This window comes from Nicotiana tabacum, chromosome 1 (genome assembly GCF_000715075.1).
Source record: "Nicotiana tabacum cultivar K326 chromosome 1, ASM71507v2, whole genome shotgun sequence".
NCBI lineage: Eukaryota > Viridiplantae > Streptophyta > Magnoliopsida > Solanales > Solanaceae > Nicotiana > Nicotiana tabacum.
The window spans coordinates 15005787-15031439 of NC_134080.1; the positions used below are offsets into that span (position 1 = coordinate 15005787).

Sequence of the window (25653 nt, forward strand, 5' to 3'; positions counted from 1 at the left end):
AGGCTAATCCCTGCCTCCTTATCTTCATGAGGCTAATCCCTACCTCCATATCTGTATGAGGCTAACCCATACCTCTCTATTTGTATGAGGCTAATCCTTGCCTCTCTACCTGCATGAGACTAATCCTTGCCTCCATATTTGCATGAGGCTAATCCCTGCCTCACTAGTTGCATAAGGTTAATCCCTGCCTCCCCATCTACATGGAACTAAGCGTTGTCTCTTTTTGCACGAATATTGCTCTATTTTTTGATTGGGCTAAACATTGCCCTCCATTTCACAATACTAAGACATGTCTTGTTAACATCATGTTATTGCATATCATGGGCTGAAATATCGCCAATCTATCCAAAGGCATTATAGTCTAACGGCATCATCCTCATAGCCGGAAGACATCACGTCATGACCTGAGGATCTCCCTCAAATTCGCATATCATTATTCAAAGGCGTCATAGTTCGGAGACACCATTTTCATGGCGCGAGAACATTATTTCATGGCCTGCGAATCTCTCATCAAACAATTCATGGCCCAGGACGTCATGGTCTACGGACATCATCCTTAACCGTCTAGAGACAACATTCATAGTCCAAAAGAAACTTCCATCATATTTAAATTTATGCACAGTAGATGCTTGTATCGCTTCTATTTGTAGGTAACCCGGCGAGCAACAGCTATCCCAGCAGGAGCGATCCCACTCCAGTTCTCCCAGCCATATCAAACCTAACCTCTTCTGCAAACCGTTCCACTCACCCAGCCCTAGATGTTGTGTCCATTCTTGAAATGACTTCATTGGTATACTTCACCGACGAATCCAAAACTATACATGGTCAAATTCCTATAAAACTAGGGATACGTAGGCAGTTCAGAAGCCAGAGTGCGGCCTAACCTCTCGAACCATTTCATTCGGTCAAAATTGGCCATAATTTCTTTACCCGAAAACTCTTTATCCTTCCGGGTAAAGAGGGGCAGCTTTTGAGACCTAATTTTTCCCCAAAATATGTTTAAATTGCATATATACCATCAAAATCATGCATTAATAGCAATTGGTATTTTTCTATAATTTTTCTATATTTTTATTAATTTATCCTGCATTTTATTCCCAATTAATAATTACAAAATGGCATTACAAATGATTTCAAAAGGATCTCTTGATTTAATTCATTATTTATGAACCAAATTATTTCATAATTAGCCAAATTGGCATCTTCTGGCTATAATTGCAATAACTTTGCAATTATAGCCCAATCATATGATTTTATACTATTTTGACCGAAACTTAATCATTTGTATTTTTAAATAATAAGTAATCATTTTTAACTATTTTATATGCATGAAATTCATTTTATACAATTATCAACTATTTTTATAAATTGTTTTATTTTATTTAATTGGGTATTTAACTAATAGCCTATTGCATTTCAATTCTAGCCAAAATTAAACCAGCCCCAAACCTAATTAAATCAACCCAATACCCTAAAGTACAATTCCTAAATTACCCGACCCAATCCCTGGTCCAATCTGGACCGTTGATCAATTCTAATCAATGGTACAAATCCCCCTTTTCTTAATTTAACCTAATAGACTAACCCCCAAACCCTCATTTCCTCTCTTTCACTCAGCCGTTACACTCTCTCATTCTCTCTGCATAACCACGGCTCCTACTCGCCGGCCTTTGGCTCGCCAGTATCAATGGTGGTTCCACCACCACCCCTAGCCTCCATGGCTCCCTCACAAACCGGATCCTTGCTACCTTGAGGCTCTCAAGGGAACTAGAAGGTTATTCACTCACCTCCCATGGTTTCTACGCCGTTCTCCGGTCACCTTGGCCTGTCTGAGTAAGATTTTTCTATTTTTCGGCTAGATCCATGGCTTCTAAGCCGGAATCTCTCCATCTCTAGGTAATTTTTCTCGAAACCCTAATTCCCTCTCTTAACTCTTAAGATCTATAACAGATCTGAGAATATTTGAACTATTTGTTTGCTTGCCCTATGAAAACCTTTCGATATTCAAAGCGTCGCTTCATTTTTCTTCATAACTAGGGTTTCTGATACTTTCTTTAAAACCGATTTTGATTTATAAGTGTTGTTCTCTTATCCCTGAGTGTTTAATCGGGTTTTGTTGTTAAGATTTCCCTTTAAACCTAACTAGTTATGCTGAAAACCCCTAATTTTTTACTTTAGTCTTGGATTCTGAATTCTTCTTTACTATTTGTTCATTTGATTTGTCTGTATATTTGATTCTCATGAATATGCTTTGATTAATTAGAGTATTTTATGATTTTCACCCTAGTAATATCTTATTAAGGTTTCCGATTTGGCTCTTCCTATTTATACTCTGTTTATTAGTTTATTCATGGAAGTCTATACTATTTCCCCTTAACATTAGTACTATTTTTCGATTCTTGAATTCTTGATTTACTGTGTTGATACCCTTATACTGATTTTCGGCTATTTTTTTTCCTATTTTTCATAACCCTTAAATTATTTTTTACCTTATTATGTGGTTGACTGTATTATTAATTTTTTCCTACTATTATTTCCTTAATTAGACCCTTATGTATCTATCCCTAATTACATATTTTGTACCTATGTCTTTTGAATTCTTTCCTTATTTGTTATCGTCTTTCTACCGTTAGAAAATTACTCCCTTAATTAAGGGAGACTTGACTGATTTTCGTTCTTAATTGATTCTGTAGTTCTATAATTTCTGAACAATTGATTCTTGCCTTATTTACCTAACTTTCACACTATTATATATACTCTCTTCTCTTTTCATTACACACACGAATACATTGGTTCAAAACTCTCTCTCTCTCTCACTCAAAACTTTCTGCTCTCTTCTAAGTTAGCCGGCTGCAAGCCAAGGCTAACTATTGTGCTCTCCTATTCTTCATTTTATGTTTACTATCTCTTTGTTGGTATGTTCTGATTTCAATTCAAGTCCCAAAGCCAATACATCTCTTTTACTGCTTCAATTTATCATGTTTCTGATTTGTTTCTATCTATGGTTCTGTTCTTCAATGTGTAATTGACATGTTTACATAATTTCTTCATTTAGCATGCTAGTCTAATCCTCTTAGGGCATCTCAGAACATGTTCTACTCCACTGGTAGTCTGTTTCAATATGACTCTACCCTGTTTTGAATACTTGTCTACTTGTTATCCAGTTTTGATATGCATTTACTTTGCAAACTGATCTGTCACTTTAAACGTCTGATTCTATGATTGTTCTGAAATCCATACCGTGTTGGTATCACTAGATATTCCCTAATCCCATAAACCCCCACAAGAACTGCTATGCTCCTGTAACTATGTGTTTACCTATATGACCTATGTGTCCCCAAATCCCTTTACCCCTGTTTGTGGTTGTTGAACCTGCCTTGGCCCTATATTTTTTGGCTATGTATGAACCTGTTTTGGGTGCTGCGTTTGGACTGTTGCTTAATACTCTACTCTCTTTTTAAAACTGTCTCTGTTGTCTTTTACAAAACTATTTCAAAAAAGTCACTTTTCAAACTGTGTCCATGCTTAAATCCTTTCAAGCACCTTCACATCTACTCTTAGATTTTAAGTTTTGCTCCTCTAATGTGTGACTACTTAGGGATCCCCATGAGATACCTTTGAACTCTGATACAATAGAGTTGGCCCTTCCGCACTGCACGTACTCAACTATGACTATGAAATCTGGGTGTGAGCACTGCCCGGGATCCCTTGAGGTCCTTAGGGAACTCTGACACACCCAGATTATATGAAAGGCTGTGAGGCAGTCTGGCATTGGAAATTCTAGAAATTTGGGTCTACTCTCAGGCTCTCTATAGTATAATTTCTTATTTTTCTTATCTACTTATGTAATTCATTCGATATTGGCCTGTAATAATTTGTTGTAAACAGATGCTGAGGAGGGATAGTGAAATTGGGAGGGTAGCTATGCATGTTATAAAAGGGGTAGAAACCATGATTTAGGTCTACGTTTCATATATGCGCAATAGAATCCATGTTTAGGACCAACATGTGCAAATCATATCATAGACCATGCTCCCTAGGTTTTTTTTATTATGTATGCTGTTTCAGCATCTCATATTGACATTCTTGCTATCACTTAGAAATCTTGTTTCTAGGTATTAAAACAAAATTGCTACTCCTGCACATTTGACAGCATGCTCTACAATGTTGTAACCTTTTTATGCATTTAGAAATCCTACTTTAGGAAACTCTCCAATCATGCCGTGCATATTAGAAATCATGCCTTAAGAATTCTGCGTATCCTATAATCATTCTGCATTTATACGTGCATATTAGATACCATGCTTTAGGATCTCATTCGTACTTGCTCAGTCATACCTAGTGTAAACTACTGATTATGAAAGATGTAAAAACAGCTTCACCTTTGATTATCCTGTTTTAAATAAACTAATAATAATCCTTGTATTTTGTAACACTTAGAACAACATGCTTTTAGAATAAAATAACTCTTTCATTGCTCTAATGGTCCTGGTAACAATTGTGCATTATCCTACGCCTAGTCAAGCCTTAGGTAATCAAGTCTCTTATAAACTAGAAACTGCCTCTTTGTGTTTATTACTTAATGATTAACATGTTTCAAAAATTAGTAGGCAAACTGATTGGGCCCCTGCTTTTGAGTTTGTAAAACAAAGCTGCATATATGTTGTGTTCTGATATTCACTTAGACATTATGCCTTAGGATCCTGTCTAATAAAATGCCTCTTGTTTGTGTTTGAGACGTGCTGCTTATGTGCGTTATTTGTAGAGGTAAACTTGGGCCTCTTAACTACTTCTTTCCTGCCTTTATATGTTGAGTCCTACGTGTTCTTGCCTATCGCCTAGAATTTTCTTCTTTTAAACACCTTAGGAGTTGTCTAGAACTGCCCAGATTTAGAGGTCCTAAAATATCTCCAGAACCACAAAGAATGGATGGTAGTACATGCATAGGGCACTATCACGGCAATTAGAACGCTTTAGGCTATGACCAAGGGGTGAGAATGGGCAGATATGGATATGATGACTATGCGCTAATGTCACGTGTATCCCCTCACTGAGGTGTGTTTACCGGGCATTACGTGTGGTGATCATGTAGGCTAACCAACCTAGGACCCCTCCTTTCCAAACTCCTTTTTATTAAAACTTTCTTTTTATGTATACAACTTGTTCAAATACCTTGTCTTATTATCTGAGTCATACAATGTCCAACATGTTTTATTTGTAATTATTTGTTTCAACTACTTATTTGTTAAAGGAATAATTCATAAGTATAAGTTCGGTCGGGACCCACCGTTGTGGTCCGAGATGGGTACCTAACACCTTCCCCTCAAGGTTATTTCGAGACCTTACACTAAATCTTTGGTAATGCAAACCAATCCAAGAGTTAATCGATCTAGGTGCCCTAACGCACCATAACCCATTAGGTGGCGACTCTTAAAAATACCCAATTCCCTAAAGAAAATGAGTTATTACCCTCCATAAATGTCGAAATCTGGACCCTTTCTTCCCCGTAAAAAAGGAGGGAAAAAAGGAGGTGCGACACCCAATCTGCATCACAATGCATTGTGAGTTGTTATGAAACCTCAGCTGATAATAGTATGCCCAGCCCTGGTGCATTCTTTAGATACCTTACCACCCTTAGAGCTCCTTCCATGTGGGATTTCTTTGGTTTGTGCGTGAATTGACTCAAATTCTGCATAGCATATGCTATGTTTGGTCTGGTCATTGTAAGGTATAAAAGCTTTTCTACCAGCTATTGATAATTGGTAGGATCAGGCAACAGCTCATCCTGATAGGTACTACAATGTGACGACCCGGCCAGTCGTCTCATGAGTTACCGCTCAGTTTTTCCCATTCCTGTTTCTTTATGCTTTGTTTATCTGTGTTATGTGGTATAGGGTTTGTCTGATCGAATCCCAAATGATTTTGGTAAGGTTTGAGACACTTAGTCTCTTTTGAGGAAGCTTAAGTTGGAAAAGTCAACCGGATGTTGACTTATATGTTAGAGGGATCGGGTGTGAGTTTCGATGGTTCGTATAGCTTCAGGAAGTGATTTGGGACTTAGGAGCGTGATCGGAATGATTTTTGGAGGTTCGGAGTAGATTTAGGCTTGAATTGGCAAAGTTAATATTTTGGCGATTTCCGGTTGGTAGGCGAGATTTTGATATAGGGGTCGGAATGGAATTTCGAGAGTTGCAGTAGTTCCGTTGTGTCATTTGGGATGTGTGTGCAAAATTTCAGGTCATTCAGACATAGTTTTGTTGGGTTTTTGATCAAAAATAGAATTCGGAAGATTTTGGAAACTTAGGCTTGAATTTGACGTGTTTTGGTTGATTTGATGTTGTTTGAGGTGTTTTGAAGATTGGAACAAGTTTGAATAAGGTTTTGGGATATGTTGGTGCCTTTGGTTGAGTCCCGGGGCCTGGGGTGAGTTTCGAAGGGTTGAACGGATCATTTTAAGTTGAAGAAAATTGCAGATTTTGGTTTCGACTGTTGCAGGTATTTTACTCTTCGCGTTCGCAAGTGGAACCTCGCGTTCGTGATTTGTCAGTTAAGGAAGTTGGAAATTTAGCCTTCGCATTCGCGAGGAAGGCTTCGCATTCGCGAAGGGCTGGGCATCTGTGCATTGCGTTCGCGGGAGTGTTGTCGTGATCGCATAGAAGAAATGGGCAGCTGAGCTTCAGGGGAATTTAACTCATAGTGTTCGCGATAGGAGGAACACGATCGCAAAGGTCTGTCTGAGTAAAGCATCGCATTCGCAATGGGGTGGTCACGATTGTGAAGGAGGAATTTTGGTCAAGGTATTTTTGTGCTTCGCAAACGCGAGGCTTTGACCGCGTTCGCGAATAAGGATTTCAGGCCTGGGCAGAATGTTTAAATACTCGTCTTGTCCGCAATTTTGGGGTTTATTTCTTCCATTGTTGGTCATTTTTGGAGCTTTTTGAAGGGGATTGAAGAGGGATTCAAGAGAATCACTTGGAGGTAAGATTCTTGGACTTAAAACTCGATTCTAATGTGAATTCCACCTAAATAATCATGGAAATTAAGCCAAAAATTGAAAAACTAGGGCTTGGAAACTTAGACCTTGATTGAGGATTTGAAGGACCAATTGAGGTCGGATTTCAAAACTTTTGATATGTATGAACTCTTGGGGAGATAAGTAATCTATTGATGTAAAAATTATTGAATTCCGAGACGTGGGCCTGGGGGTCGGGTTTCTGTAATTTCGGGATTTATGTTGTAAATTGATTATTTTTTCATGAGCTTCATTCCTTTAGCATATTTTGACGTCTTCGTTCTGATTTTGGATAGATTCGACGTGAGTGGAGGCCGATTCGAGGGGCAAAGGCTTCCCAAGCTAGAGATTTGACCGGTTCGAGGTGAGTAATGATTGTAAATGATGTTCTGAGGGTATGAAACCCCGGACCTGCACATCGTTGTGCTATATTGAGGTGACGCACATGCTTGATGATGAGCGTGGGGTTGTGCACTGTTAGGGATTGTGACTTAGTCTGTCCTAAATGACTATTTTACCGCGTATTTGACTGAAATTTATTTGTTATCATCATGATTTGGGTTGAATGTCATATTTGGGCCTTGTGCCAACTATTTGAACCCTTCAGGGATTTTTACTAGTATTTCCTCACTGTTTTGACTTTATACTTGAACTCAGTCATATTATATTTCACTGTTGTCGTACTCAGCCATGTTTACTTTGTTTTAACACTTACAAGATCTTTTAAATGATATTTTTGGGCTGAGAATCATGTTTTACTATTGCCCGAGTGGCTTGTGAGGATTTTGACTGAGTAAGGTTGAGGGCCTGTGCTGTGAGGAAATATTTGATACTGATTATGAGGTCGAGGGACTGAGATATGTACGCCACGAGGTGGCTTGATTGATATGAGGTCGAGGGCCTAGTGATGATTCCACGAGGTGGCTTGATATTGCGCTTGGGCCGTAAGGGGCCCCTCCAAGAGTCTGTACACCCCTAGTGAGCGCGGGAACCCATTGTGATCTGAGATTGAGCCCAAGGGGCTGGTACTGTTCTGAGATTGAGCCCGAGAGGCTGGTATTGTTCTATGTGATTGCCCGAGAGGCTGGTATTGTTCTCTCTAATTGCCCGATGGGCTGATTCTGTTGGTATAATGCCCGAGGGGCGGTTCTTTATGTGTTATCTTTTCTTAATTGCCTGTCAATTACCATGCTTAATTATTGAAAAAGGCTTTTCATGAAGTTAAATTTAAGTTAAAGAATTTTTACCTATCTTTCACGGGTTTACTGTTTTAAATGATTTTTACTGCTTTATTATAGCATGCTTTTGTGCCTTACGTGATTTCCTGCTTTCAGTTTTTATTTATGATTATTATTCACTGAGTTAGAGTACTCACTTTACTCTCTGCACCCTGTGTGCAAATTCAGGCATATCTGGTCCCGCTCCCAAGTGCTGATCATTTTCGGCTCAGGCGGATCCGAGGAGTCTCTAGGTAGCTATTGGCGTTCGCAGCCCGGAGCTCTTCCCTATCTTACTTCTTCATATTCTTAGTTTCTGTATTAAACTCTGTGGTTTGATTTGGAGTATTCCATTTTGTTAGATGCTCATGACTAGTGACACCCCGGTATCGGGCTATGTTGGGTTATTTTCCGTGAATTATGCTATTACCTGTTAACTTTGGATTATCTTATCATGTTTTAGATTTATTTCTTATGGTTTAACTGTTAATAATTAGATATGGGAAGTGTCGGCTGGCCTTGTCTTCACAAGAGGCGCCATCACGACCGGGCCCAAGTTAGGGTCATGATATACAGGTTCCTCTTTCATCAAACTCCACACTAGTAAGCCTTTGATTCACCTCTAATGATGTTCCTGTTGGCTTAGATTCGGCTAGACCAAGATCACTGATCAAGTCAAGAGCAAAATTCCTTTGGCGGACTAGAATTCCCTGTTTACTTCTAGCAATTTCAAGACCAAAGAAGTACTTCATCTCCCCCAGGTCCTTGATCTTGAAATGTTGTTGAAGTATGAGTTTAGAAGCCTCTATCATGGTGGGATTGGATCCAGTGATCAAAAGATCATCAACATACACTAGCACAAGGACCTGATCATGACCAGAGTACTTAGTAAAGAGAGAATAATCATACGGACATTGAACAAAACCAGAGGCACTTAAGGCCTCACAAAGTTTGAGATTCCATTGACTAGAGGCTTGCTTGAGGCCATAGAGTAATTTTTGAAGCTTGCGTACCTGGGAGGACTCCCCTAGCTAACAAGGCCAGGTGGTGGAATCATATAGACATACTCCACCAAATCTCCTTGCAAGAAGGCATTGAAAACATCATCTGGTGGAGCTTCCATCCATGCATGGCAGTTAGAGATAAGACTACTCGTGCAGTCACCATCTTGACCACCGGAGAGAAGGTTTCCTCATAATCTAGGCCTTTCTCCTGTATGTAGCCCTTGGCCACCAGCCTTGCCTTGTACCTTTCCACCCCTCTCTGTGCATTATATTTGACTTTAAAGACCCACTTGCAACCTATTGCCCCTTTTTTGCTAGAAGATCCACCAAGCACCAAGTGTTGTTGTCATTCAAGGCCTTCAATTCTTGATCCATAGCCTTAATCCACTTAGGATCATGCATGGCCTCAGCATAAAAAGTTGGCTCTTTGACTACTGAAAAATTGCACATTGATTTGAAGTAGGAGTCTGACAAAGAAGTATAAGACATATAGGAGGAAATAGGATACATGGAAGCTGAGCTTGTAGTAGAGGTTCCAGAAGACTTTCATGTAGGCACTTGATGCACAAAACCATGAAGCCGACCTAGTGTTTTGGAAGGCCTGTAGGATCTTCTGACTGCAATATGTGATGTATCATTGTTTGTAATGCTTGTTGTAGGTGTAGCAGCTGATAATTCTATAGGACTAGCTGGCTCACTATGTACTGAAGCATGATGAGTCCCTAGTGAACATTCAACTGAAGTTTCAACTGGTTTAACCATATTGGAAGGGCTAACACTGTGATCAACTTGTGCATTGTTTGTGACAGGAATGGACACAAAGACTCTGCATCTGATGTTTGAGATGAATGAACTGGCTCAAATGTTCCCCTAGATCTAAAAAGAAATACATTCTCCCAGAACACAACATCCCTGCTAACAAACATAATATGGTTGGTCAGACTATAGAGTTTGTAGCCTTTCTGAGTAGAAGAATACCCCAAATGTACTGCCTTTACTACTCTGGCATCAAATTTGTGTGTGTTGGCACCTGTTCTAGTTGCATAACATAAGCAACCAAGAATCCTAAGGTGTTGAAGGTTAGGTTTCCTGCCATAGAACACTTCAAATGGAGATTTTCTGGACAATGCAGTAGAAAGAATTTTGTTAGAAAGATAGACAACACTCTACACACACATTCCCTAGAACCTCAAGGAAATGCTTCCTTAAAATCAGATTGACCTGGCAACTTCTAATATTTGCCTATGTTTCCTCTCTACCACTCCATTCTGCTGGGGTGTATGAACAGAAGAACTTTGGTGAATGATCCCCGCTGAATGAAAAATATCATGGAAATGAGTATTAAAAAAACTCGGTACCATTGTCACTCCCGAAGACCTTGGTAGTTCTACAAAACTGAGTTTTTATTAAGATCAGAAAATCCTTCATAACAGTTGAGACATCACTTTTGAGCTTTAACAAAAAAACCCAAACCAGTCTACCATGATTATCTACTAGAGTTAAGAAATATCTATTCCCATCATAAGTGGGAACTCTATAAGGTCCCCATACATCACCATGTACTAAATCAAAAGAACATGCTGCTCTACTAGTGCTTTTGAGGAAATGGTAGCCTAGTCTGTTTGGCAAAAGGGCAAATTGAGCATGGCCTACTGCTACTTTTATTATATTGCTTTACTATATGCATCTACTGCAATATTTTGTGAGGGACATGTCCTAGTCTTCTGTCCCAAGTCTCCTCATCACTTCTCACATGTAATAATATTGTGTGAGCCATATTGTTGCTATATTTTTTATCCCAGTAGTAAAGTTCATTGAGAAGTCTACTAGTCCCCATCACATTCCTAGTGTGAAAGACCCGCATAAGACAAAAATCAGGAAAGAATGCCATATAATAATTCAGTTCTTTAGTGAGCTTAGAGACTGAAAGAATGTTGTATTTAAAATCAGGCACACAAAGAACTCCTGAGATTTCCCCTTGGTTCAACTTACATTTACCAATATGAGAAATTAGGAGCTGAGATCCATTTGGAAAGTGTACTGTACATGACGCACTATCAGGTGTATGCTTTTTAGAAATCATCTTAGAACTAGAAACTATGTGATCAGTGGCTACTATATCAACTATCCATTCAGGATTAATACAGTTGCTATAAATGATCTAATGTTATCTGCCATGTTAGCTATTGAAGTTGAGGAGGTATTATCTTTGGTTAGCATTCTAAGTAACTGGTTGTATTGTTCTGGTGTAAAAGACATAGTTCCTACTCCTCCTAGTCCTGTATCTGGGCCAGTATATTTTCCTCCAGTGTTAGTATTGATTCCTCATGTTGCTACATTGTATGTATCAAAGTGAGTGTGGCCTTGAGGTTGTGTTGGGTAAGCTGCTACATAACCAAACGTAATATTAGATCCACCAAAACAATTTGTCTCCTTAGGTCCACCATAATTCGCAGCATTAGATCCACCATAGCTCATAGCATTAGCCCCATGCTTTCTCATCCCTTTAAAATCAGGTGGATAACAAATGAGCAGGTTGCAAATTTTCCTTGTTGTGGCCTTTCATCTTCCAATACTCACACTGAACAATGTTGTGGCTCCTGTCATTGTAGCTTCTCCTGGTATTTTGTTGTGAATTCTTAGCAGTCCATAAGGAAGTAATATCGTTTCCCACTCCAGGGATGATGAGGCTCTGAGTAGAATTTGATCTTTGAGTCTCATCCTCTATGATCAAAGCATAATCCTGGTTCAAAATAGTCTCAGTGGTCTTCATTAGTATCTGTCTCCTCGCTTGAGCATAAGAATCATTCAATCCTCCTAAAAATTGAAGCAATCTCTACTGGTGAAGATGCTCAACCTAGTCTTTTGACTTCTCACATCCAAAACTAGGAGTAGGAGCCATATCATCAAATTCATCCCAAAGTTCCTACAATTTTGTGAAGTAAACTGAAACAGAATCAATTCCTTGATCGTTGCAATCGCACAATGCAACTGATAGATTATCATATGATTGACCTTATCGAATCGCTCTTGTAGATCCTTCCAAACCAAATGTGCATTCGAAGCATAAACAACTCCACTCAATAAATGTGGAGATACCATTTTCATCATCCAAGAGAGGACAATTGCATTGCATTGCATGTATCCCACTCCTCATGTAATGCAGTAGGAAATGATTCCTTAACACATGCATCAGTAACAAACCCTAGCTTCGCTTGGCTTGGAGTACAATTCTCATCGACCTTCTCCATAGCCCATAATTCTCGGATCCCTGGAGCTGAACCGGAATTAAAGCAGAGCTTAGAGTGTCCGATGAATGTACATACAAAGGATGAGTATGATCGATTTTAATTTCCACCATTGTTGACGTCGAAGAATCCCCCATTGTTCGATCAAAATGAATGAGAAACAGAATTCGACCTAGCGACTACAGAGAATGAGAAACAATTGACTTAAAGTCACGAGAACATGGAATGCGCGATCAATTTGCTGCCATAGCTCTGATACCATGTTGAGATGCAGCCATAGAAGCGTCTAGATCGAGAGAGAAGAGAGAAACAAAGAAGAAGAAGAAGAAGAAGAAGAAGAAGAAGAAGAAGAAGAAGAAGAAGAAGAAGAAGAAGAGAAATTCATTTTTTCCACTATATCTGTTATGAACTATACACATACATTTATACACAACTAACTCCCACTAACTATCAACTAACCCACATAATTAAATGAATTTACCACTAACTAATTGTCTAACTAATCCACGTCATTATTTTATTAGAAGAAACTATTTGAATTGCATTGTAGAACTGAAAACCAATTAATTTTTTCATATTGTAAAAATTAATCGTAGAAATCGTCCAAAGTTTTGCTAGAAGCCTTGGTTGCTACTGACTTTTAATGTGTGCATTCACTTTTCATGCAATGTTTGTTTGGTTAAACAAAAAGGAAATATTTCGTTATCTAGTGAGTAAAAAACAAAAAAGTCCCCAACAGAATAAAAAGAACTTTACTTAATGAGAAATTATGTTAACGTTGACCTTTAGTTTGAGCTGACAGAATAGTCATACACAATTTAGTTAAATTTTCTTTCAACAGCTGTTGGTCATTCTAATTGTAAATCAAGATCTCTTAAAAGTCATGTAAATGTATTCATAATTGATTATGTTATATGTAATTTACTGTCACGACCCAATTTTCCCTCCGTTTGGGTTTCGTGATAGCACCTAGTCTTAAGAACTAGTTAAGCCTAACAATTGCGGAATAACAATAATACATAATAACATCTAAAATTCTTCTGAAATAAATCCTTTATACAATGAACATCTTCCCAAAATCCGGTAGTACAAGTCATAAGCTCTATAGAGTTTTCGCTACAACTTATAAACACAACCGTATGGAAATAGATATAACAGTGTGAAAATAACATAGGAAGGTGACTTCGAAGACTACGAACGTAGCAGCAGATTTACCTTGAGTCTCTTCGGCAAGAATTCGCACAGCTACTAGCGAACAATACTTGGATCTGCACAAAAAAACTGTAGAAGTATAGTATGAGCACACCACAGCGGTGCCCAGTAAGTATCAAGACTAACCTCGGTGGAGTAGTGACGAGGAACAGTCAATACACTCACTAGTCTAATAATTAGAACAAGTATATGTATAGAAAATAACCGAACATGATATCTATATAAAGACTAAGCGATATTTCTAACAATACGGAAACTACAATAAGGAAAGGAAACAACAACTAATAGTGGAAAACCATAATAAAGCTCATAAAAATGAACGAAAAATGCAACCCAAACTCGAAATTACAAATACAGTAAGGGCAAGTCATAACTCAGTAACTACGACAGCCCTCACCTTGAGTCTTAACCAGCAAGCATCAATCAAATAATCAAACTCTTTTCAAGTGATAAAAATTGGTTTGAAATATACTTCTTTTAAGTAAGTATCCTTTTCAAAAGAGTTTCTTTCAAAATAATGCTTTCAAATATAATCTTTTCCAAAAAGAAAATCCTCCGAATATAAGTCACGCTGTGACACCTCATCTCATAATCATACAATATGGGTCTCAATACCTGAACTCTAACACTTAGCATCCTGTGCCCTCATCACCCCTCATAATCATACCAACAACTCACGTGCCCAAAGAGTCATTCACACATGGAAGGAAAATAAACAAGGGGTGCGTCTATACTCAGAAATCTCAAAGAGTCTCCTACCTGATAAGGGTGATTAACCACGTGTATGCTTGTGCAAGTGTCCTAACATAGTTCGCACCAACTAGTAAGTATAAGGAATGGAACGAACATCACCCATAATGTTTACACAAGGATAGAATCAACGAAAATATCAGCTCAGAACATAATGATTTTAACAGGGGATCTCCTAGGATATCATCCCGTAGTCCCAAACGTAAATATGTGTGTTAGGGATCTCTTGGTATCCCGAGGATCTCTTGTATCCTCAATATATGTACTAGGGATCTCTTGGTATCCCGAGGATCTCTTGGTATCCTCAATATATGTGCTGTGGATCTCTTGGTATCCCCAAGATCTCTTGGTATCCTCAATATATGTGCTGGGGATTTCTTGGTATCCTCAATATATATACTAGGGATCTCTTGGTATCCCGCACTATTGCCAAAATCAATATATGTGCAGGGGAATCTCCCGGGTACAGTCCTATAGTCCCAAAAGTAAATATGCAACTCAACCAACAGAAATAACAGTCACAGCACAACAGAAAGCTCGTACATTACCACGATACATATAACAACAGCAAAAATAACAATAATACAAGTAATCAACTTAAGGACTATAAATCACAAGGAAACGGTAGAACCATCTCACATGGAATAACCACAGAAAAGAATGATGATATAAAGAGAACAGTTTAACACGGGAGACCTAACATATAGCGACGATCTCCTAATATACAAGTCAATAACAATGAAATTAACGTGAGTCAAGTAGTTCCAAATAAGGGAAGCCAACAAGGATATAGATTATCTAACTCCTTTTTAAGGTTGGACAAATTCCGAAGATATTAGACAATTCAATTAGGGAGAGATGATCTTTAGCTTCACTTAAGCCTAAACAAAGTTTCAGGAAGGTTGCGAATAGTTCTCAAATAAGACAAACAGCTATGAAAAGATAGAATGACAATAGGAGAGGCGAAATTCCTCAATTAAATCGAATAGGAGTCAGTTAAGCAATAAGAGTGAATCATGAAGCAATTATTTCCAATCAAGTATGTAGATGTGAAACTAGTAATTAGGAAACTCAGTCATGTCAAGAACACATTCATACACAGTGAATATAAGGATCTAATAACTCTAAAAGACCAATTTTTCACAAGTAAGTCCGAGCACGCACTCGTCACCTCGCGTACACAAACTAAAATCAATTATAGAAGACTCAAATCCTAGGGGGAAGTCTCCCACACAAGGTTAGGCAAGATACTTACCTCAAAGAAGACAAACTGATACTCTAAGATGCACTTCTCGGGTGAAAAGACCTCCGGACAACTCAAATCTAACCAAATTAACTTCAAAGCACAAATAAAACACATAAGAGACTATTCCGGATCATAAAGTCTCAACCTTGATCAAATTCTAAAAATCGGTCCAAAAGTCGACCCCCGGGGCCACACCTTGGAACCCAACAAATTTTATAAAACTGAATACCCATTCCGATACGAGTTCAACAATATAAAATTTATCAAATTCCGATACCATTTGGTCCCTCAAATCACGATTTTTCATTTAAGAATCTTTCTTCAAAACCAACAACTCCTTCCCCAACCCAAAACATAATTTAAATGATAAAAACAAAAATAAATTCATGGAATATATTTAATTATAGTTGTAGAACACTTACCCAGTCAAATTTCGTAAAAAACCCACAAACAATTGCCAAGAACCGAGCTCTAGAAGTCAAAATATGATAAAAATGGTGAAACCCTCGATTTTGGAATATATTCTGTCTGCCCAGACATTTGTGCATCGCAAACGCGAAGAGAGGACCGTGTTCGCGAAGAAGAAAAGTTAAGGCTGCCCAGTTTGCTCTTCGCGAACGCGATGATGAGCTCGCGAACGCGGAGATGAAGGGCAAGAACCTACGCGAACGCGAACGTGAAGAAGGAAAATGTAGGGCTTCGCGAACGCGAAGTGTTGGATGCAAACGCGAAGAAGGATTTCGAGGTGGTCAGCAACAAGGCATCGCAAACGCAAAAGGTTGTTCGCGATCGCGAAGGAGGATACCAGAAGCAGAAAACAACAGTTTCAAAAATGGGAAAAATGACTCGTGGCCCACCCGGGACACACCCAAGGCCCCCGGGACCACATGTAAACACATAAACAAGTCACATAACCTAACACGGACTCGCTCCAGGTTACGAATCACATTAAACAACGCCGAAACAACGAATCAAACCATAAATCGAACTTATGAACTTTCAAATCTTCAAATTTCTAAACTCGTGTCGAGACCTATCAAATCAATCCGGAATGACGCCAAATTTTGCGGACGAGTCCAAAATGACATAACGGAGCTGTTCCAACAATCGGAATCCCATTCCGACCCCGATATCGCAAAAGTCAACTATGGGTCAAACTTCTCCATTTTCCAAACTATAACTTTTCCAACTTTCGCCGAAATGCCTCAATTTACTCTATGGACCTCCAAATTTGAATCCGGACACGCGCCTAAGTCCAAAATTACCATACGAAGCTATTGGAATCATCAAAAATTTATTCCGAGGCCGTTTACTCCAAAGTCCAACTATTCTCACCGCTTAAACTCCCAAAACTAGATTCCTTCTTCCAATTTGACTCTGAATCATCCGTTAACTGAATTCAACCATGCACGCAAGTCGATATACTCATATTATGAAGTTGTTCCAGATCTTACGCCGCTGGACGGAGCTTAAATTCGCAAAACGACCGGCCGGGTCGTTACATTTATTCCAACAATCTGTACCTTTCCTTTTTAATTTTCAATGAGTCTTTCATTTAGTGAGTTTTTTTTTTTTTCTATGTTCACTTTTTTCTCTTTTCTAGATGCTGAGTATTTTTGTCTATTTTATTGAACATATTTGTTTATTCTTGGAAAAGGTAAAGTTTCAACAGTGACGATGATAAAACTAGCTAAACTACGAGTAGCAACACATATATTTTTGTCAAATATATGTTATCTTTGATTTTCTCCTATCGATTTTTCCTACTGTAATAGGTCTTGAGTTTGCTCTTATTAGAATTCGCTCCTTCTTATATTTTTCTTTGTTTTCTGGCCTTCAAAATGATTGTTGAAGGTGCAGATTTAAAATAGTGACAAATGGTGTTATTTTATTTATTTTTCCAAAATTCATTTATTTAAACATTGATTTTATTTGGATTTGAACTCCATGAGAAATTAGATTAGGTGTTCCACGTTCCTTTGATACTGTACATTGACGTCTTAAATATACAAAGACGAAATACCCCCAAAAGCTTTGCGTTTACATCTCTCTTAAGGCTCTTATTTCTTTTTATACTACTTATTCCTACTATATTGATGAATTAGTCTAAGTGTCGCATGACATTTCTGTTGGTTTGTGTGTATATGTATATATCATATCCAACTAACTAAATTTATCTGTTCAACTTCGTAGTTTGAATAATATCTAATCATTTTTGTATTCAACAATTAAGGTTGATCTTATCTTCTTCCTTTTTTAATTTCGTGCAACTTATCACACACATATTTAATATTATTTACATATTTTTTTTAAGAATATACTCATCAAAATAGGATACACGTGCAACGCAAGTGTCCAGAAACTAGTAAGTATATAGATGGACATTTGAGTATTTGAGGGGTTGTTAAGAATATTAATATTCTTAATTTAACATTTCAAGATGAGTAATGAAATTTTGAATCACTGCCTTTCAAATACTCATTTTTTCAACTTCAATAAAATAATATCCAAGTGTAGGGATGACAAAATGGTTAAAAGAAAATAATTAACCACTCATATTATCCACTAAAAAATGGATTAGTTAATGAACTTTTTAAAAATGGGTCAAATATGGATAAGAACCATATTATCTATTTAGAAAATGGATAATCAATAGTTAACCAATGGATAACAAATGAGTCTAACTTTTACATTTGTAAAGCCTCAAATTGGGGGTTCCTCAAGTTAGGAAGACTAAGAATTCTCCCAAAAGTGATCATATGCAAGAAGTCATGGATAATATGACTATCCATATTATCCGCCGATTAACCCGTTTTTTATTCCTATTAAATATGGATTGGGTCGGATAATTTATCCGTTTTTTTTTATTACCCATTTTCGATCCGAACCATATGCGATCTGACCTGCTCATTTGCCGCTCCTATCTAAGTGCCTACTTAAAACCTGAATTCGTTAATAAGGTGCAAGAGATTGGAGGATGAAGATATTTGTGCATTTCTAACGTACGTTAAGGAGAAGGAAATTAGCCTTCAGTCTCTTGGAATAACTGATAATAGTAAAGTATTTATTAACAGATACTAACGGGTGAGTAGTATGAAGATAATTTTAGGCCAATTAATTAGCTTAAAATTTTCAAAGTTTATGGGCTCATTATGTTTGTCCAAAATAGTGTTATAACTGCATCTTGGTCTTTTGCCAAATAAAAATCACATTCTCCGGTATATCTATAAAAATTAGGGATCGCAATGAGGTTAGGTAGAGAAGGGCGTGGTAGTCTTTTTGAAAAATATGACATACGTCTTTTATTTAGCTTTTATCATTTAATTATACTAAATTCCTCTATATTTTTACCTTAACGTATCATTTCAGCATGATTGACTAATATAATTAAGTTTTATATTTCGGTAGTGTAAAAAATATTTGCACTTTTATATCACTTAACAAGTAATTGCAGATAACTATTGATTTGAACAAATGATAAGAAACATATTATAGCAAGTTAAACACATTGATGATATAAAACTATTATTATATATAAAACTTAAATTTAATATATATTAGGAGTTAAACAACAAGTAATTCAACTAAGTGATCAAATTAGATTAATTAGCTAGGCAACACTAGCCCCCAAAAGCCCTTGGCCTTGGTAATGCTCCTCTCCTTTGTCAACTATTGCCAATTACAATGTGTAATATTTGTAATGCTACTAGCTCCTAGCTTGCTTTTATTAGTATACTTGCATTAAATTCCCCATTAAAGGATATGCAATCTTCAATTTATTTACTACTGTTATATATATCACATGTATAATTGCATATCTAAACCTCTAATCCCATGACATGTGTTATCCTTTTTAGGTGTAGGCTCATCTGGTTTTATTGTTGTGCCACCTCGAATCGCAAATACTATGTGAATTTGTGTCATCTCTCATTTTGGTGTGGAATTCGCCTAAGGTGACATGTGCGTCTTTTTTCTCAAAAACTTGTCAGCCTAGAAGCTTGTCAGTCCTGTTTGACCCGCCCTCCATCTTGGGCATCACAATATCTTGATTATAATCATAAATACATGATATCCTTTCATTGAGGGTACTGTGGCAGGCTTCTATTTATTACTAACTTGTACTTGACAAAATATTTGAGATGGATCAAAATATATCTTGGGAATTTCCTTGAAATATTATTTGGAGCTCCAAGAATATTCAAAAATCTTATTAAGCGCAGCCTCGTCTGCTTAAATGTAACATATAGCTTCAGTTTCAGAGTCTTTGAGATGAGAATTTTGACTGCTGCTATGTAAAAGCTGAGACCGTAAAAGTTATCTTGCCAAAGTTATACTTCTGGCCTCAAATGAAAAAGATTCAACTGACAAGAAATATAAAAGTAAGAACAAAATATGCCCATCATGCTACTGAAAAACTTAGATACGCCGAATAACTTATGTAATAGCACACAGATGGTATATAGAAGTTAACAATAATGTCATACATGCAAAAACTATGATACGGGTCAATGTGCTTCTAAGTATATTCTTATCATTGAATTCAACTTTTGTCTTCCGAAACTAAGGAATATCCTTTTAAATAGTGTGGAAATAATTTTTAGTATGTTTATGTTTTGCAAATATAATAAATAAAGCACAAGGACAAACATCCTAAATATACCGCAGTATGTTTTCTTGCACGAACAACTGTATGTTGCACTTTCAAGAGGGATATCAAGATCGGCAACAAGTGTTATGGTTAAGGCAGAGCAACTAAAGTATTAGGAGGAAACATGTACGGGAAAAAAATTATCCACAAAGAAGTATTCGTTAATATATCATCACATTAAATACTTTTAAACTATAATACATAATTATCTAACTAACGTGACAAAATTGATTATTTGCGTAAGTTTTGATGATGTTCTTTTATTTAAAATTCATGTATTATGCTAATGTAATAATATTTTTCGGCATTTGATGATTGTTGTGTTATTAAACATAAAATTTCTCTCATAATTAAATTTTATTATTTTTTCATATAAATAAATGTTTAAATCATCACGTGCCACTATTAACGTGCAACGCACGTTCATAGATACTAGTTAATTTAATAATAGAAGTGCATATATTCATTGAACTATATAAATATCGCGCACTAATAATTTTTATCCTAATTTCCACCAAGAAACAAAAAAGTCTCATCCTATATCATTGACTGACCTAAGCTAAATCCTGAAAAGCTTAACTCCAAATATTTTTACAGAACAGGTCCAAGAAGAATAATTCCATGGTCCCTGTAATTTTCACTATTCTTCATTTTTCTCCTCCTTTTGCTTTTCAAAGTTAAAAGTATAGACATCTTTAATTTGTAAAGCAACCATGCCCGTTTGGCCATAAAAAAAATTCACTTTTTTTTCCGGAATCAATGTTTGGCCATAAAATTTTTAATTTTCACTTGATCATTAATTTCAGAATTTTTCGAAAATTTGAAAAACTCCAAAAAATTATTTTTCAAAATTTATCACTTTAGTGTTGGGATAAAAAATAATAATTCCGCCCAAGAATAATATCCACAGCAAATAATAATAACACAAGAGAGTAATAATAACACCAAATATTTTAGCGGGGTAAAATACAATATTCGAGCGGAGCAATATTACCACTATAATATTACAACTCAGTAGTGTCAAGAGACTACTACAACTTTGAAAGAAATAACACTCTTTATTTAAAACACCTCACTACAATATTACAACCACTCACTAGTTATCTCACAGACAACAATCTGTGGATTACTCTCACTGCTTTCTGCTTCTCTCGTTATTTGGGGGTGTTCGAGATGAAACTGAATACTTCTATTTATAAGAGAAGCCACCGCACCTCTAATCAATCAAAGATTGGAATCTTCAATCAGAAAACCAACTTTAGAAAAATTGGTTTTGTCCACCGCCTAAGCCGTAAGTTTCGGCAATCGTCTCATTTTCGTTTCTTTCCTTTTTTCTTTGGTAGGTGAGGTATGGACCCCACATATATCTCTCTTAATTTTGATTTTTCTTCTTCATTCCAAGTCTTGTTCTCAATCTCTGAAATCTTCAAACTTGAGAGGCTTTGTGAAGATATCTGCAACTTGATCATGAGACTTCACATATTTGAGCTCGACTTCCTTTTTGGCAATGCATTCTCTGATGAAGTGATACCTTGTATCTATATGTTTGCTTCTATCATGATACACTGGATTCTTCGCGAGTGCCTGTGCTGATTTGTTATCAATACAAATCTCTGTAGCTTCCATTTGTGGCAAATTGAGCTCCTTTAATAATCTCCTTAGCCAAATAGCATGACAGGTACATGATGTTGCTGCTATATATTCGGCTTCACAAGTCGAGAGAGTAACAATGGACTGTTTCTTTGAACTCCAAGAAATAACAGAATCACCCAAGAAAAATACAAAACCAATTGTACTTTTTCTATCATCAATATCTCCCGCATAATCACTATCACAAAATCCCCACAAGGTTGAAATCATTAGAAGAAGAATAAAATAACCCAAAATCGATCGTACCTTTTAGGTAACGAAGAATTCTTCTAGTAACCTTCAAGTGAGTAGAGGTTGGAGCCTCCATGAAGCGACTTACTACTCCAACTGCAAAAAGTATATCCGGCCTGGTACAAGTCAAGTATCTCAAACTTCTCACAAGACTTTTGAAGAATGTGGGATCCACTTTTTCTCCGTCATCAAACTTGGACAATTTTGTCCCACTTTCCATCGGTGTGTTCACAGGGTTGCAATCGAGCATGTTGAACTTCTTCAATATCTCTTTTGTATAGCTTTCTTGAGAGATAAAAATTCCATCCTCCATCTGCTTCATTTCTAGGCCCAGGTAATATGACATGGGCCCTACGTCTGCCATCTCGAATTCACGGACATATCTTTCTTGAAAGCTTCAAACAAACTTGGGTTATTACCCATGAAAATAAGATCATCAACATAAAGACAAACAAGTAAGACATCTCCATTAGTATGAACTTTAAGGTAAAAAGCATATTCATGGAGACAACGAGTAAACCCATTGTCTTGAAAATACTTGTCGATGCAACTATTCCATGCTCGTGGGGCTTGCTTTAATCCATATAAAGCTTTCTTCAACCGTAACACTTTATCTTCATGGTTTTTGACCACGAAACCCAATGGCTGTTCAAGATAGACTTCTTCTTCAAGATAGTCATTAAAGAAGGATGACTTGACATCTAGTTGATGAATTTTCCACTTCATTTGTGTCGCCAAAGAGATCAGCAAACGAATCGTCTCCATGCGGGCAACAGGTGCATAGACTTCTTCATAGTCGATGCCTTACCTTTGCTTGTAGCCTTTAGCCACAAGTCTTGCCTTGTATCTCTCCACATCTCCATTAACATTCTTCTTTGTCTTGTATACCCATTTCACTCCAATTGCTCGATGACCCTTGGGAAGAGTTGTTAACTCCCAAGTGTTGTTCTTCTCTATAGACTCGATATCCTCCTTCATGGCTTGTCTCCACCTGTTATCTGTAACAACTTCATCAAAGTTCATTGGTTCACTGTCAGCAAAGAGACAATATAAAGAATCAAAATTAGTAACTTCTTTTGTGTCCTCATAGAGCTCTTGAATATTCCTTGTCTTTTACGGCTGTTCATTTGAACTTTCTTGAGAAGAGGGAGATGCAACATTGGTTGGAGAAGGAGGTGGAGTTGTATCTTGCACAGGTTCCACGATTTCTGGTTCTTCTTTATTACCAAAGTATGGAAGAAAATCATATGAAGTTTCTTCGTGAGCTTCCCAGTTCCATGCCAATTCTTCATCAAATTCAACATCGCGACTTACCACCACCTTGCCGCTGCTTGGGTTGTATAGCTTGTAGCCTTTTGAACTCATATCATAGCCAATAAATACATGCTTGCCACTTCGATCGTCAAGCTTTGCTCTCCCTTGATGTGGCACATGAGCATAGGCTATGCTCCCAAAGACTCTCAAGTGCTTGACACTTGGCTTTCTTCTACTCCATGCTTCTTGTGGGGTTTGATCTCTAACATTTCTTATTGGAGACCTGTTATTCAAATAAACTGCACAAGAAACAGCTTCGGCCCAAAATTTCTTGGGCATACTTTTAGCTTTCAACATACATCTATCCATATTAATAATCGTTCGATTCTTTCTCTCTGCAATACCATTTTGTTGAGGTGAATAAGGTACCGTTAGAGGGCGATGAATTCCATAAAGTTGACAGAAGTCATTAAATTCGTTTGAAGTGAATTCGCCTCCTCTGTCGGACCTTAGAGCTTTAATTTCATAGTCACTTTCTTTTTTCACAAGTACTTTGAAATTTTTAAAAGCAGCAAAATCTTCAGATTTTTGGTTTAATAAGTCTTTCTACTAAAGTCATCAATGAAAAGCAGAAAGTATTTTCTTTTACCAAAAGAAGGTGGATTGATTGGTCCACATACATCAGTGTGGACAAGCTGGAGCGGCTTGGTTGATCTTGACATGGCTTCCTTTGGAAAATTCTTCCTTGCATGTTTCCCAAGAAGACAGGCTTCACACAATTGATTTGGATGGTTGATTGATGGTATCCCATGCACCATGTTCTTTTCTCCCATTGATTTGAGTGCTTCAAAATTCAAGTGCCCAAATCGCATGTGCCAACACCATGATTCATCTTGCACATTTTCCTTCAAACACTTTGCATCAATTGTTTTAAGATTCAGAGAAAACAATCTATTCTTTGCCATATGCACTTTAGCAATTAGAATTCCACTTGAATCTCTAAGCCAAAGATTCATATTCTTCATGTGGATGTCATATTCCTTTTCAAGAAGTTGGCCCAAACTCAAAATATTACTTTTTAATTTTGGCACATAATAAAAATCTTGAATTAACTTGTGACTACCATCTTTAGAGGAGATCAGAATCGTAAACATCCCTTCGATTTGAACGTTTGAGGTATCTCTAAAGGACACATTACCTCTCACCGTTTTATTAATCTCCACAAACTTCTCTTTGTATCCACACATATGATTGCTTGCTCCATTGTCCAAATACCACGAGCTGCAATTATCTCAGTCTTCTTCCTTGAGTGTCATCAACAACGTTGATTCATTTTCTTCTTTCTTGTCGTCAACAAGGTTAGCTTTTTCTTCAACATTGCTACGACATTTCCAAGAGTAATGGCCAAATTTATGACAATTATAACACTCAATTTTTGATTTGTCATACCTTTATTCATTATTTTCTTGGTAGTAGCCACGTCCTTTTCCTCCTCTATGTCCACGACCACGACCTCTGAATGTTTGGTGGATTTTAACTTCATTGTTGAAGTTGTTACCGTTACTTCTTCCTCTTCTATGACCGCCACGGCCTCGGCCTCGTCCGTTTCCTCGATAGCTTGTTTCACCTCCATAATCCTTGAAGGATGCCTGAGTTTTAAGAAGTTGCTCCAATGACACTTTTTTTCTCCTTTTGATCTTTTCTTCGTGGGCTTGTAAAGAACCTTCCAATTGCTCCACCATCATAGAGTCTAAATCTTTAGACTCCTCAATAGCACATACCACAAAATCAAATTTAGGTGTTAAAGTGCGAAGGATCTTTTCTACCACACGGACATCTTCTATGTCCTCCCCGTATCTTCTTAGTTGATTTACAACAGCCTTCACTTTTGAAAAATAATCCGAGATGCATTCAGATTCTTTCATTTTTAAAGCTTCAAAATCAGCCCTTAGAGTTTGAAGTTTTATCTTCTTCACCTTGTCAACTCCTTGAAGAGAATTTTGTAAAATCCCCCAAGCTTCCTTTGAGGTGGTAGCATCTGCCACCGTCTCAAACATGGCATCATCCAAACATTGGTGGATGAGCGTGAGGGCCTGTTGATCCTTCTTCATTGTCTTTGCGAAGACTTCCTTTTCAGTTTGAGGCAGAGCTTCCTCATTATCTGGTTTTGCATACCCTCTA

At 37.3% G+C, this 25653-nt stretch overlaps 1 protein-coding gene across 1 annotated transcript; it reads right to left on the reverse strand.

Moving 5' to 3' along the window:
- Window positions 1-9530: 9530 nt before the first annotated feature.
- On the reverse strand, window positions 9531-11316 carry LOC142161952 (uncharacterized). The gene is made up of 5 exons (XM_075218230.1): window positions 11226-11316; window positions 10455-10545; window positions 10212-10352; window positions 9806-10065; window positions 9531-9700 (listed from the first exon to the last, which is right to left on the reverse strand). Exons 1-5 carry the CDS (start codon window positions 11314-11316, stop codon window positions 9531-9533), a joined length of 753 nt encoding a protein of 250 aa, XP_075074331.1.
- Between the last annotated feature and the right edge of the window lie 14337 nt (window positions 11317-25653).

Coding starts and splice junctions, on each gene's coding strand:
- LOC142161952 (XM_075218230.1), bottom strand. CDS start 11,316: ATGATTTCTAAAAAGCATACACCTGATAGTGCGTCATGTACAGTACAC. Junction 10,546..11,225: donor AATTTCTCATATTGGTAAAT/GTAAGTTGAACC, acceptor TTTTTCATTCAG/CGGGGATCATTCACCAAAGT. Junction 10,353..10,454: donor CAAATATTAGAAGTTGCCAG/GTCAATCTGATT, acceptor TGCATTGTCCAG/AAAATCTCCATTTGAAGTGT.